Source organism: Hyalella azteca, unplaced genomic scaffold (genome assembly GCF_000764305.2).
Source record: "Hyalella azteca isolate HAZT.00-mixed unplaced genomic scaffold, Hazt_2.0.2 contig4783, whole genome shotgun sequence".
NCBI classification, from domain to species: domain Eukaryota; kingdom Metazoa; phylum Arthropoda; class Malacostraca; order Amphipoda; family Hyalellidae; genus Hyalella; species Hyalella azteca.
This window is the reverse complement of record NW_025934994.1, coordinates 179,019-195,026: the sequence shown is the minus strand read 5'-3', so window position 1 is coordinate 195,026 and position 16,008 is coordinate 179,019. Positions and strand designations below refer to the sequence as shown.

The window sequence follows — 16,008 nt, the reverse complement described above, 5'->3', positions numbered from 1 at the left end:
AAGTTGGAGAACAAATATTAAAAATCAATTCAAGTATGATTCTTGTCAGAAATTATTGCACGTTTCTAGGATTAATATTGTCTACAATATGCTTCGAAACATTAGTCGAAAGAGTCATACTTACACAAAGGCTTATAAATTCGTATTTTCAAGTTTTAATCCCAATAATTATACTCAGACCAGTACGTTTCTTGCACACGGTTTTCAGTTTAAGGGATTCCATATTACTCATTACTAATGAAAACGTGCCTTGTTTGCCGTTACCCAGTGAAAATTTACAGTCGCGGCAGCTTCTGATTTGGAGTAGCAGAAGCTGGGGCGACTCTAAATTTTGTTACCACCCTGTCAAAATTTTCGTGCCGATTAAGGTCGTTTTAGAGGAACTATATTCGGCTTAGGGGTGAATCAGGAGCAAGTCGGCCACGTAGGGTGTTTTGCTTCTATTTACCAGCCTCTTTTGGAAGTCAATTGCCCGTTAATGCGGACATAGAGCTTCTAATTTACCCGGCCATAAGAACTTGGGGCGTCCGTGTGCCAGCGGCTGACAGGTCTTCGAATTTCGATAGGGCAGAAGCTGGGGCGACTCTAAATTTTGTTAGGGAAGCTCCCTAGCGTCTGTGAGTCGACCAGCTCAACTCCCTCAATTTTGTAGCACAGACCATGACAGCGCTGAGACTTTCTTGTGAACTAAATCAATTCATCACTGAGAGCAATGAGTGAGACCTTGTCCAAATAGCGATGCAGTTTGTGTCCTTGTATGTCACCCTGGCCAGGTTTGGCCAGAGTGACATATTTCCTTCATCTTATATGTACCTACAGGACATGTACCGAAACCTAGTTAAAAATATCTGTAAGAATCGGCAACAGGATATGGGCCTATTTCTTCGGTGCTGACACTTATATTCTATTCTATTCTATTCTATTCTATTCTATTCTATTCTATTCTATTCTATTCTATTCTATTCTATTCTATTCTATTCTATTCTATTCTATTCTTATTCTGTTCTATTCTGTTCTATTCTGTTCTATTCTGTTCTATTCTGTTCTATTCTGTTCTATTCTGTTCTATTCTGTTCTATTCTGTTCTATTCTATTCTATTCTATTCTATTCTATTCTATTCTATTCTGTTCTATTCTGTTCTATTCTGTTCTATTCTGTTCTATTCTGTTCTATTCTGTTCTATTCTGTTCTATTCTGTTCTATTCTGTTCTACTCTGTTCTACTCTGTTCTACTCTGTTCTATTCTATTCTATTCTATTCTATTCTATTCTATTCTATTCTATTCTATTCTATTCTATCTTCTATTAGGCAAATATTACCAAGGCACTGTTTATACAAAGACAGTTATACGTTAAAATTAATGTAAAACATGCCCAAATTTGCCGTCAGTTGCCGAGCTACAGAGGCCGCCTCACACACCAGCAGTCGACCACGTCCCGCCACAGTCTCCCCGCCAGCGCCCGCCACGCCGCCCGTCGCCGAGCCTTCAAGATGCGTTCAGATTCTTTATCTCATCAGGTGATGAGACCTCACCACCACCATCACCATCACCTGCATCACTACCACCCCTTCTGCAGGAAAGCCAGGAGTGCTGAGAACCTGCGCAACTGCAGGATGAGCTTCAATCAAAGTAAATCAAATTCATAGGATTATAATTAGTTTTAATTCTGATATTAAAATAATCCTGTCATTGTAACGAAGGGGAATCAAATTCTCATGGTGAATTTTGATATATTTTCCCAATACTATTTACTTCAAGTTAAATTTGTCGGTGTGCCACGTGAATGTTCAAGGGAGGAGAAGATTAATTTAATCAAAATCGATTAAATAAATAAATTGTTCAAGAAGTCAGTCTCATAACTACAAGGCGAAGCCGAGGGAAGAGTTTATTTGATATCAAGATAATAGATGCAACGCTTCATTTGAAGTTAAGATAGTGAATGGAGGACGTTTGAAAATGCTCGGAACATAAGTAAATATTTTCCGTATACCGAGCAGCTCATTTCAAGAATTCCAGTTACGCCTTGTGCGAAATTGAAAGAATTTTTTGTCGAACGAAAAGTAAAGGTCCAGTCATATTAAGTATGGCATGGCTTCGTAGAAAAAGTATTCATGTCACAATTTACGACGTTTCACCAAATTACAGCAGTTCATATGGTGAATAAATTCTCAACGGCAGGTGATGGTATATATAGACATTAAATTGTTATAATATGTCAACTATATCACACGTCTACCATTTTTAATCACCCTAAATAAAGATATCATCGGAGTTAAATCATCTTTAAATTTTCAAGAGAAAAATCGATATCCCAATCCTATAAGTTTATTGCAAAAAGCATGCACAGACAATTATTATTAAATTAGACATGTATTTTCTAGTCTAATTCACCTTAATTTACATGTCAAGATTCCGTTTTTGAACAAGCAAACGAGTGTCAAATTCCTGTTTAATAAAATGCTAATGTTATAATTCTCTTTGAAAAAATTTACAATATAGGAAATAACCGTTTGAGTTATTCTGTACGTGGGTTTTTCTTCAAATTGGGGGTGAATATCTTCCATTCATTAATGATGGTAATTCTTATTGCAAGTTCCCTGTTACTGTGCTAAGGTAATGTGCCGCAATGTCGACGGCGGCGCCGGAGACTTGGAACATCATCGCGACCTGAGCTGAAATGTCGCAGGATATCTCGCGAGATTAGTGATAGTGAGGGCAATGGTACATTAGAGATTATGCTTACCTAGGGAAGGAAATACAATACATTGAAGTGAGATGTTATGCTTAGCTATGACTGAAATATATTTTATTCAAAAGAGATATTATGCTAAGCTAGGGACGGAAATACAATACATTTAAGTGAAATATTATGATAAACTAGGTATGGAAATACGAGACACTGAAGTGAAATATGCTTAGCTAAGAACGATAATACTATAAATTGAAACAAGATATTATGCTTAGCTATGAACAAAAATACAATACATTGAAGCGAGATTTATGCTTAGCTATGGGACGGAATTACAATACGTTGAAGCGAGATATTATGCATTGCTATATAAGGTATTGAATTACAATAAATCAAAGCAAGAGATTATATTCAGCTATAGATGGAAACACAGTTCATTAAGGCCAGAGATTGAGTTGAGCTCTTGTATAATGCTTCAATGATTTCATAATGCTTTATTGATGGTAAATTTACTAGGGTAAAAATACAAAATAGCAAAGCAGGATATGATATTATACATAGGTATAGGAATTGAGTTCTATTACCTAATGGTAGGAAATTTTGTTGCTGGGGCTGACTTTTTAGTATCTATATCAACCTGCGGAATTCGATTCAACACATGACAGGAGTTCAACTAAATCGACGTATATATAGGAGACTAGGTTTAGCTTGGAGCTGTGTTCCAGTAGGTCAATATGTGCGATAACGTGTAGCTGAAGACCGAATTAGTTAATGAGATTATAGCTAAAATAAACGATTTTTTAATGAGGCCCGAGCGATAAGAGATCGTTCTAAGAGATGGAGACCATCAAGAAACATTACTACCTTATCATCGCCCGAAATTCTGAGTGACTTATTGGTACAGCATTCATACGAGGCACGTAAGAATGGCCCGGATTATATACCAAAATGTGTTTATTTGAATCCTATCATTGAAAATCACCTGTAAATAAAGGAGATATTTAAACGAATATTAAACATGCACAACATTAAGTAATGAGTGCATTGTACTAGGTTCTCACCCTTGAAATGAACTGTGAGTGTTTTTCGTTAAGTGCGTCAAATTGTTTACGTTGACAATTTATATTATATTCATTCTCATGATATTTCCCACTTAGTCTTTCAGTCCGCATTTGTAAAAGTTTTTTTACCGACTAATTACACTTGAAGCGCAGGTTAGAAAAAAAACTGTAACATAAAATTAGTTATTATCAAATTCCTCGTTGATTCTTACTTACTCTGTGAAGAGCCTCGTGAAAAATATTCCCAGACGTGAAACGATTTTTGTCGCGCTTTTGTCGAGGGCTGTACAAATGTTTTGGCAAAAACCTGGACAATATTCGTAATGTGGATAAAATTTGCGTACACTGTCTCGAACGAGTCGTGCTTAGCATCAAAATCCTGGGCATTATCCTCCATCTCTTCAGCCTTTGTTTTGGTTGCACGGACTCCATGATACCAGGAGAATCCTGCTGCTATCATTTTCTTTATTTTCTGTTATAATGAGATGAAAACGATAAAGATATGGCCAATATGCGATAATGATATGACCTCAGAAGGAATAGTTAGTTGACATAAGCGTCATGAATAATAGGTTATAATCTGATAATAATCTGATGATAACCTGATAATGACCTGATAACAACCTGAGGATAACTTTATAATAAAATGGCAATAATTTGGTAACAATCTGACAATAACCTAATGATAACCTTCTAACAATATAACGTGTTTATCCTCAAGGTTTCGAGGAACCGTTCGAGATCAGGACGGCAGGGAGCAGCTGTAGTCCCTACGCCTACACCGCCGGCATCAAGCCGCCCTACCGCCGGAGCGCGAGCGTCGCGGACTCCGACAACCTCGCCGCGTCATCCGGCGCGCCGCTACACAAGCCTGCGGGCGGCGCGAAGACAAAGTGGAGTCGCTGTGTCAACTCCAGCTTGGAAAACTGCAGAGGAGCTTCCCTGCCAATCACTTCGCATGAACAGAAAAATACACATGTGCTTGAAACTGGTGCGTCTAAAACGTTACATCGTAATTAATATTATGATTTTAATTGGTATTATGATTTTAATTGGGATGTGACTGCGTGGATGTGCTAATTTTTTTATTACTTTTAGTTATTTATTGACGGTTCTTGATCTTTTTCTTTTTTTGCTTAAATTATTACTTTAGATTTTACTCTTAGGAATGATTTTAGAAAGTCATTTCAGTGTGTAATGTTTATGTTTCATAGAAGTGTTGGCTTATCGTTCAGTTTGCACCACCAGGTGTGCGTGGGAAGAGCCTCGACAGCGCCAGCACCACAAGCGCGCGACGCCTCGCCGACGGCCGCGTGACGCCGGAGCTGCGCGTGTCGCCCCCTCCTCCGTCTCCGAACGAACCAACGTCTCCGCGACCAAGATCCGCCAACGTCTACTTTAACTACATGTCCAAGTACAAGAACCAGTCTTTAGATTACCCGTCTTCGTACTCGAGTGTCTACAACAGCCCGTCTTCTTCATCCGGCAGTATGCCTTACTTGAACAAATTCAGCAGCTCTCCGCAAACAAGCGTACCGCTGTCTTACCCCAACAAATTCACCTCTTCATCTTCTCCCTCTAACAGCCCGAAGGAAGCCAAGATTGGGCGGTCGTCCGGTATTGCACCGGGCCGACAATTCGGCTTGCAGCGCCAAGAACCAATTGAGGAGACGTTCTTTCCGCCTCACTACCCAACGCTAGTCGAGGAACAGGAAGAGGATTCCATGCTCGGAAGTTCCGATAAAGAAGCGCTTCAATGCACCGCTTCACAACCCGTAGGCAATACTGTTGATGAGAACTCGAGTGCTCAAGCGGAGGCTGACGTTACTAAATATAAGAATATTAAAACTGATATCAAAATGTGTCGGTACCCAGGGCAACTCCCGAGCTTGGAAGAGACCTCCTCTACCGAGATAAAGCCTCCGTCAAATCCTACAGAATCTGTTGATGTGACAGCGTCCGACGCTCTATTTTCTGTGGCGTCATCGGAGTCTTTCCAAAGTGATTCTGGTCCTTCAGAATCACCGCAATCTCCATCCACGAAAGCCTACGACGCGGCTAAAGCCGCCAACTCTGATGTGTCCAGCCAAAGTTACGTCATAACTTCACAACTTATCGAAGGTTCGACGCGAGATACACAAGTTTGAAAATGTGCTCTGGAACATTAGCCTCGAGAGCAATGTTAACTTTTATGCGCTGAATATATACTTTTTAATGTCATTGTTGCGGCGGTGAATGGCAATGTTATAAGGAGTTCAAACTTCCTCAACTAACCCTAAGTATCATAATGCAGTATCGATTGAATTTGTACGAATTTTATAACATTAAATTTTGCTCTTTGGTGCTCATCCACGTTTAGTGAAGTGTTTAATTAATTAATCAACAAACAAAACATTTCAATTTATTTTTTTATTAGAATTTAATAAATTCCGAACCAATTTATCAATACTATACTTGAATTGTATCAGTCAATATTGATTTGTATCAGTACAATCAATAATACTTGAATTTTATTTGCGCTCAAGTTACCAATTGTTTTATAAAAAGAAAAACTCAGTGCTAAAATTTAAAATTTTCCTGATTACTTGGAAAGATCGAAACACAAATTTCATTCCAATTGTTGATTTACTGTACATGGTTTATCAAAGTTTCTTATTTACTTGAGTAAGTATAAGAAACCTAGTTAGTTATGGAAAATAGTGACACCTTTTATAGACTGTAAAATCCTCAACAAAATAAAAGAACTTTTTAGGACAACTGTTCTCTATGTTATTTCTTGGTTCATTTTTGCAATTAATACATTACTTATATTGCTTCTATTACTTATTCAAGTAAAATTAGTCCAAATATTTTGAAGACACTATTTTGTACGAATTATTTTGTTTGAATTCTTACTGTCAGGTGGATCTTCATTACATTTATTAGTGCTCATCAAAACGAATTCGTTTTGTTTAAGTGAGCTGGAGGTGAAAGTAATACTCCGAACATTAGGTGCGTTATAATATTTGAATTTTTAATGAAAGGCCTAACAATATATTTTCTTGAACTATTTAAACAAACGAAACTCCTAGAAAAATGGTTCCGTAACATATAATTTATTAGTTAGCGGTTTTTTGTCACGATAAGCCTGAACGGTTTTCATGCTGTCGATTTTTTTAATTAACTTACTGTCACATCTTCGAGTGCGTCAATAGTCTTGCATATAGTGACGGCTTCACTGGCACCGATGATGCGTATTGTTGACAAAAAATTTGTGATGAACAGAGAAAAACAGAAAAATAATTTAATGTTATTTGAAATACGATATTATTATTAATATTTTCGTTTTGAAAATTCAAACGTTTTCGATAATTTACTCATTTCGTGTGTAACATGTTTTATAATCACTCAAACGACGATTCTTTTAATAAAGGTAGTAACCTATACTGCTAATTTCGTTTTGTAGAAATGTGCTATGAATAAGTGTATGAATAAGCACTTCAGTGACACTAACCACCAATCAGAATACGTTTAAACTTTAGGTGCTTTGAACATTCTTTAGTCTGTAAAAAACGCTCCTTTTATCACTCTAATCCACAATTTATTGAACTTCCCCTAGTATTTTTCCTCCAAACATCCTGGCTTCTCGTATGCAAATTCAGATAGAGTAGACGAAGCAGTGTTATTTGTATACAATCTATAATGTTATTCATTCTACGGAAATTGAAGTCTTTTCAAGACTGGAATAGACCACACGAGAATTTGAAGCCGATTCATCGAACGTGCAAGTCAATTAGTGGAAAAAGTAACGATAGTAGCTCACATAAATTAAGGCAATATTTGTTATAATAATAAATTTCCCTCTAATTTATTAGTAAAGCGGATAGTTATTATAACGTAAATACTGTGTAAAATACTGCGATAGGCGGTGTTCCACAAACGCTGATTACATCCCCTTAGTTTGGTTTGGTGTTTAGAAGTGCACTGTAGAACAAATGTCTTATTATGGAGCATGTAACTATATTGTTGAAACACTTACCAGTATAGACGGTTGGGTACAATGTTAAAAATAACCTAGCCTGTAGTTTTATAGACAGTATCACACCATGAGTATCAAATGGCGTTCCTCTTTAATAGTTTAGTTATGGTTTATTAATTGATAGCTTTTACTGCTCATGAAAGAAGTCACGAACTGTGATTTTTAACGCTGAACGACTGATCGATCCAAATTTTTCAATCCTAGGGTTAAAAGGATATTAATTGACTGGTTAATCATTGATAATTAAATTTTTCCCACCGATAAATTTAAAACACTAATTAAACTTAGATTGGAAACGTTATTGATGATAATTTTTAGGAATACTGGTAATCAAAATGAATTTTGTTGAAAATTGCGCTTGAGTTTCTACCGATATCCAGGAGTGACGTTGATAAAGAAGAACTGAATGCTTCGTGTAGAAAATGACCAAGTCTCAATTCTCTCCGTCTCGCATAACAACTGTGGAGATAAGTTGTCCAGTCTCAACTCTCTTCGTCTAACATAACAACTGCATGTGGAGATAAGTTATTCAGTTTCAACTCTATTCGTTTCACAAAGAAAATGACTCAGGAGTGATCAAATCTTCGAATTTAAGTGCGTAAATATAATTATTATTCTATTTATAAATGGAGTTACTCAAATAACAGTTCGAGTTTAACCGCAGTATATTGAAGCGTTCATGGAGCCTCTTGGTTATCATTACAATTAATTAATTTATATCTCATGAAAAAGAAAGTTTATATGGCATCGTAAAAAATTAAGATGCATCAGAGTAACGCTGAAAAAAAAACATTTTCTCCAGCTGTTGCTTTTATCTACAATAAATGCTACATATAATGCAGGAAATTCATTTTCTTCTGTCAAATAATTATTAATCTAATTTTTGAACCCTTTCTTAATTTTCTTATCATTTTGTTATCTCAACTGACATTTGGACATAAACTTATCAAGTTAGCGTCAACCAGGCGCTGTCAAAATAGTAATAAAGATTATTGTGTTGTGCCTTTCCCTGGGCTGTCAGTCAATAAATGCCGAGTATAATGTTTCGTTCCATTTCAATTCCTTTCATCTCAAAACGCGCGGCACAATATGGCAGTCAGACCTAAAATTGTTATGGAACAAGTGCCCTGTACGATGAAATAAAATAACGTACGATGACACATAACTTACCCCTAAATAACGTACGATGACACATTACGAATCTTGTGTAATCACTTGTACAAATTGAAAATAAAGTATACTTTAATTCGGAATTGGAAATGAATTTCGACTAATTTTGATATTACAGTACATGTTAGTAAAGAAGTTAGCTTACTAATTTATCTGGCAGTGGCTTGCAATAAAGTGTGTTTGCTAGTGAAATCAAGCATATTAAAGAAAGTTGGTAGTACCCACAGACGTAGTTAGATATTAGTGAATTATTCGTTAACCCTTCAGCGACCCGCCACCTTGCGCGTGCAAAATACTAAATTTCATCAATACCGCGAGGCTGGAACTTATTCATTTAAAAAACCTGACAGGTGACAAAAACCTCCATCTGAGCCTAGCGCAGCCTAAAATTAAGACCAATATATATATTGGACAAATAAGCTTTATATACAAACAAAAATTGACCTTTTGAAAGTCAGCAGATATGTACAGCTGGACGCTAAGGGCTAAAAATAAGTTACCAAATTTAATTTTGCAGCATACAATAACTTACGACTGTGGCGGCACTGGAGGATGGTGAAATTTACGACAGCCCAGAATCTGCTACACTTTCCACTCGAAAGCAGTTTCTTTTATAATTTTATCTTCCCAATTAAAGTTCTAGATCCCTCTTTTGAATTTATATTCACCATATAAGACTGTCAACGAATTTACTGAATCTTTTTGCAAACTGACTCAATATTCTTTTGGCTCAGGTAGTACTTGAGAATCGATGATTCAATAAAGTATGAAGGGTTTGTGAGCTTCAGGGTCGGTCAAAGTGAAATAAGGACGAAGCTTTTTACTACACATATAAATCATTCCACGAAGATCACCAACACGGCGAGATTGTACTGCTCGATTGTTGAATTCTTGTCGATTGTTGAGTTCTAAACGATGCGTATAATAATGATACGGCTAACTGACCATGAGATAATCAACTAATACGATCCTTAAATTTGTAGACATTTATGATGTTCATTCGACTGCTCTGCTGCTGAACAATTCGAAATTTGACCAACATGACAAGTTGAAAAAGAGATAAAATGCTGAATATGTATTGCGGTGATTTACGAGCCATGAAATCGCCAAGTTTTACCAGTTTGACAATTATATTCACTTGATAGGCATTATACGGCATAAACCTGCAGCTGTGAAACAGACATGGTAATCCGTGTTCCCGGATTAGGCTCCCAATTTTTAAATCAGTTTACCATAGAAGATCTGAACTTGATATTTTCTATGGATGGGTATATTTTGATCAATAATCTACGGATATTCCTCGATGTGTTCCGGAAGCTCACCAATGGGGGATAGAATATCCGATTGACCTCATATTTTTACTCTCACTCTCAGACAGGTAATAACTAATATAAAGTTGATTCAGTTACATATCACAGCCTCGTGCATAGTTCATGAAATATTTGATCCATGTATATCACTTACTTCAAAATAAAATCTTTTCAAATAAAACACAAAACTCAAAATTCAAATAAACACAAAAACGAGCATCGAAGAAGCGTATCCCATAGAAATTCCGGGCCAAACCACCTCTTCTCAAATGTAAATCGTCGCCCAACATGAAAAGAAAAACCGGACGTGGCATGAGAGTTGCTCGGTCCGATAATTCTCGGAGTCAAGACTTGAAAATGTTGCACAATTGAGCGGAAGCTCAGTGAACTCGGCTGACTTGAGGAACTGCACGAGTTCTGACAACTTAGTGGAGGAAAAGCTACGCCATTTCTGGGCATTAAAATGAAGGAATTGGACGTTGCCCTCGTAAGAATCCTGAGGCAATTTTGCTGGAATTCTAGCGACTTTTGGCTGAGTTTTGACTGAGTTAAGATCGTTGTGATATACTTGCTGCTCTCGGCGCTCATGATAGAATCTTCAGTAAATCTGAACACGTATAAATGATCAAATATTAATAAATTTCGTCGGTCGCGTGTGTACATGATCATTAACTTGGCAATAGTTCCCTTAAAAAAATCGCGATACGAAAGTCATATGTAACAATAATTTTCCATTTTAAATTATTTGAATATTTTGATTAACATGGAAATAGGCTAAATTCAGCATTATATTTACCGCACCTGCCATCAGGTTTCAGAATCTGTTCCATCTCAGACAACTAATCGGATAATCTCACGTCCATCTCCTTATAAAGATTAAGGCTACTTTGCCTACACACATCCTGTATTGCCTATATCAAATTATGCTTATAACCGGAAACAGTGAATTCAGATTTTAATAAATATAAAATAAATACGTTTTGAATATTGTAAATTTTAATGAATATGTGTAAAATATTTTACAAGAGCCTTGTTATTATGATGAAATGGAAGAGTTGGCTTCTAAATTGATCCTGATACCTGAGATATACTCTAATGGTCTTCATATATTCATGTTCATCATGCCTCAGGTTGAGACCAGAAAAATGATGCTAGTATTAATGGATTTTGATGTTAAAGGAACTCAACTGACCGGAAGTGACCTATCGTTATCCACCCTAGTCAGGCATAGACGAATAATTAAAAGGCATGCACGAAAGTCAGGCATTTCATGGCTAACAATTGAATCTAATAATTAATTAAGTTTCATGAGGAACTTAAAGAATTTTAGAAACTTTACATGCAAATAGTAATGTAAGAAATCTTCCATACGTAAACAAATTCAATTAAGCTTATAGCAATGAAACGAACTTATGAGATCTGTATAGATTTCTTCAACTAATCAATTAATTAAGCGTTGTCTAATAGGCGATGCACTTCGTTTATTTTGGGTGGGTCATCCTAACTCAGTTTGACCCGATGAGATGGTGGTTCAGTGAGCCATGCCCGCCCTTTATTCGTGCTGCGGACAAGGAACTGTGTCATTATGTGCACGACATGACACACTTGCTTCTCTGAGTGTCAGATGTGCGCTGCGAGCTACGCGATGATGAGCTTATAACACGGCAGCAGTGTGATGTATGCAGTGTGATGTATGCAGGGTGATGTATGCAGTGTGATGTATGCAGTGTGATGTATGCAGTATGATGTATGCAGTGTGATGTATGTGGTGTGATGTATGTAGTGTGATGTATGTAGTGTGATGTATGTAGTGTGATGTATGTAGTGTGATGTATGTAGTGTGATGTATGTAGTGTGATGTATGTGGTGTGATGTATGTAGTGTGATGTATGTAGTGTGATGCATGTAGTGTGATGTATGTAGTGTGATGTATGTAGTGTGATGTATGTAGTGTGATGTATGTAGTGTGATGTATGTAGTGTGATGTATGTGGTGTGATGTATGTAGTGTGATGTACACACCACATACATCACACCTGTTATTTCTGTTCTCCTGAAGCCATGAGAGAACAATGCCGAACCAACATGACTTAACAATTGTCATGTCACACAACATATTTCCTGTTATCTCTGTTCACCTGTAGCTAGGATACTAAGTATGAAAAAGGCAGAACCAACATGACAATATTGTTGTCACGTCACATAACATCCTCCCTGTTATCTCTGTTCTCCTGTAGCTAGGATACTAAGGATGAACAAGGCAAAGACTGCGTGACTTAACAATTGTCACGTCACACAACATCCTCCCTGTTATCTCTGTTATCGGGAGTCAGGATGTAAAAGGCAGAGCCGGCTCTGCGTTACAAAGACCAGCCTCCAATAAGGCGGCAGCGGCCGCAGCAGTCGCCGGCGTCTGGCAAGTTCAGGTCGCTCTTTGTCTGCTCGCTATACAATAGAACCGCCGATGTTCTATTTGTTACGGTGCGTGATATTGCTTTTATTTAAAGTGTTATGTATGATTACAAACCTTATATTGACAAACTGATTGAAATAGTTTTACTTCGTTATTGCTTATTTTGGCCAAGTTGGAGCTGTTGAGTATTCTCGAAGGCATCGATTTCTACACAAGCGCTTGCTGTCTTATCTATTAACTTATTCAGATGGCTGATAGGCGTTTCATTGAGCTTCACGTCGGGTCTTTTGTTAAAAGAGGGATATAATATGCAATGAGCGTCGCTTTTATTAATTTATCCAGCGTAATTATACGTCTTATCTCATTATACATCGTTTCTTTCGATATCATTAATAATTTTACGTTCACGCTAGTGGTGAAGAAATGAAATTTTAAACGTTGAAAAGTAATAAAGAATGAAATCTTATGTAACATTTATTTACATCATTTGTTTTAGTTTTGATTGTTTCTATGTCTTCTGTCTCTATCCTTTATCTCCCTATCCTTTACCCATTATCTTAGTCTTTCATTCGTTCATGATCTGTGTCGGCACGTGTCATCTCTGTCATATTTTTTATTGTCATCGTTTTACAGAATTCCTGTCGTAGTCTTTGTCTGCTTTCCTCATACATTCCTTACTTCTTCGTTTCCTCTATCATATTGTAGTGTTTATCTTCGTTCATTTAGTCTACATTTCATATATTTCAGTTTCGTCATTCATTTTTTCCATATTGCTAAATTTAGTTTTTCTGACTTTAATTTTGTCCCGATGTTAGTTGCAGTAGGCCAACGTCAGTGCCACTGATATCGCCACAGCACCAACCTTTTAGCGAGATCGTAGCACTTACGTAGTTAACATGTGCTAATCGAATCAAGTAAATCGTATTTTGACCAGCAGTGCGATGTAATAATTATATAATAATTATTATTAATATTGAAAATTATTATAATATTTTGTACAAATTTATTATAATAATTTGTATAATAGTATAGTATAATTCCCCAGTATAATAATTTGATGGGAATTATACTCAACGCTGGAGGTAAAACAATTCTAGAATTGAACAATTGCTAATCTTTCAAAAGGATCAAATCGAGGAAGATAACAATAATTTTATCTGATTTAATCGTTACATTGAGTTCTTCAGCTTAGAAGGTCCCATATTTTAACGCAGGTCAATCGATAATTAGAACGATTTTAAGATCCAAGCGGACACGCAGGACGGCAGCTGACCAGAAGAAGATATAATGTGCAAGAAATGGACTGAATTACTAACGCAAAAATTGCTCAAGTATTCAATTATGAAAATTAAAACAATGAAGTTCAAAACACCTGTTCACCTTATTTAAGTGCACATCCACAGTGGAGTGCTGTCAGAGGCGATACATACTTGCGAGATCGCAAATAAAAATAGTAAACAGTAAACAATTGCGGCCACATTTGAGTCATATATGAAGTCTGCAATGGTTCAATAATATAAAAGTCGCCACAGTTCCGGAATTTAAAGGTCACCATTATAGATGCTCGAACACTTTGGCAATTAAGGCGAGAGCAGTTAAAGTTTAGAGTTAAAGCGTGACCCGGCAACAGAATTCAGGTTTCCAAAAAATGCCGGAGAAATCTACTGTCTGAATAGCGCTTATTGAATTTTTTATTCGCAAAGAAAATTAACTTTAATTTGGGTTAAATTCAGGAAACTTTCATTCACGTTTGGCGAGCGAGCCAAAGCGTTCAGAAGAGGTGCATAACGCCAACACCCCAAAATTAAGGTATAAACTATAAACAAATAACATACTACAGTTGTTTAGAGTAAAAAATAAATAAGATCTCAAGTTCTGTACTGTAATATAATATATAATTCAGACGCGAGCTGCTGCCCGGTCTTAAATAGACAAGAGGCAGGGTTTGAAATTTTTTCCAACACATTTTGTCCTTAGCGGCGAATTAAGTGCAGTATGAACAGAGTGTCGACTTATTATGTGTTATTGATGGTAGATATTTGTTGGTATTGTCTTGTTAAATCACTCATCGTTTTTTTTTGTTAAATTGCGAATTCACCCCGAGTGTTTCTACAGCGCTAAAGGATCTAACATAACTTCTTTATATCGGATCTGATCAAAAATCACTTTTAAAAATAAATTTATCGTGCAAGGGAAGGTCAGATCATTTTAATTCGTCAATGCGCTGCCTAGAAAACATTAAATCAATAAATAGCGTTGGCGACATCAGTGTTGGCCAACAAACGTTCCCTAAAGCCTATACACGCTAACGTACGTCAGCAGGTCTCTATATAAACAGCGTACGCTGAGCGAGTGCCATACTTAAAAACATCTTTGCCAGTACATGCATGTCATCATTCGTTGAATCAGAACACGCTTCATCGTTTAATGTTTGCAATCATGTTCCAAATGTTAGTTATAGATGACGACGTCAGAGCGATCCTGCTGTCTCGACCGTCGATAGTAGAAATAATAAAAGACACATTACTAATAAACATAATTAAAGACACATTACTTTATTACATTTTTAAATACCAACTTACGTGCAAGTATATAGTTGGTAGAATAAAAAAAAGACCATGATATATATGGACTGAAAGCCTTCGATGTGGGAATTAGAATTATAGTTCTAATTACTCAAAGGTTACATATATATATAGAGAGTGCAATGGCGATAACCGATTCAAAACAATTATTGCTTTCATTGAATACGAAGTCTTCGGAAATTTGGTTGAGATCATTTTCTAATAAATTAATTCTACTATGTCATTTAAGTCTAGTTTGATCATATCCATACCATGCATTAGATATTAATTTTCCATCAAACCAACGATGCTGACTGTAGCGAGAGAGCTAATGGACTCTCCATCACACACGCTCTGTTTAAGGTTTTATAATGACACACACGTGACTTGTTCTTCAATAATTATTCTCTTTTATTTATTTATTCTGCTTATTTATTCTGTATTTAGTCTGGTGCAATGATATAACAGCCATTGAGATCCAATAAGCCTCATATGACAATTTCGAAACCGGTATCTTATATACGAATAAATGATTAAATGTGTCAACATTTTAAAAATTTATTATAGGGATCCCCATTTGTTCGAAACGGGCAATGAAAAGTTACATAGCCATGAAATACAATGCTCATCACAAAGATAAATTTCGTTAAATAATTAATTATCCCGAAAATAGTGTATTGAAAAGACATTACTCGTTAATATAGTAACTTGGATCGGAATAGTTAAAATATCAGGCAATTAACATCTTTGAATATTGGAATTTGTTATATTGTTACGATCAT

The 16,008-nt window shown here is 36.3% G+C and overlaps 1 protein-coding gene across 1 annotated transcript in view; it reads left to right on the top strand.

Moving 5' to 3' along the window:
- The window catches only part of LOC125177777 (serine/arginine repetitive matrix protein 2-like), a 52,261-nt gene extending 46,133 nt beyond the window's left edge, over nucleotides 1–6,128 (top strand). The window contains exons 5-7 of the mRNA XM_047880163.1: nucleotides 1,391–1,631; nucleotides 4,474–4,743; nucleotides 5,001–6,128. Of these exons, the coding sequence (XP_047736119.1) occupies nucleotides 1,391–1,631; nucleotides 4,474–4,743; nucleotides 5,001–5,899 (1,410 nt within the window). The 3' untranslated portion in view covers nucleotides 5,900–6,128. The remainder of the gene's footprint in view (nucleotides 1–1,390; nucleotides 1,632–4,473; nucleotides 4,744–5,000) is intronic.
- The last annotated feature ends 9,880 nt before the right edge of the window (nucleotides 6,129–16,008 follow it).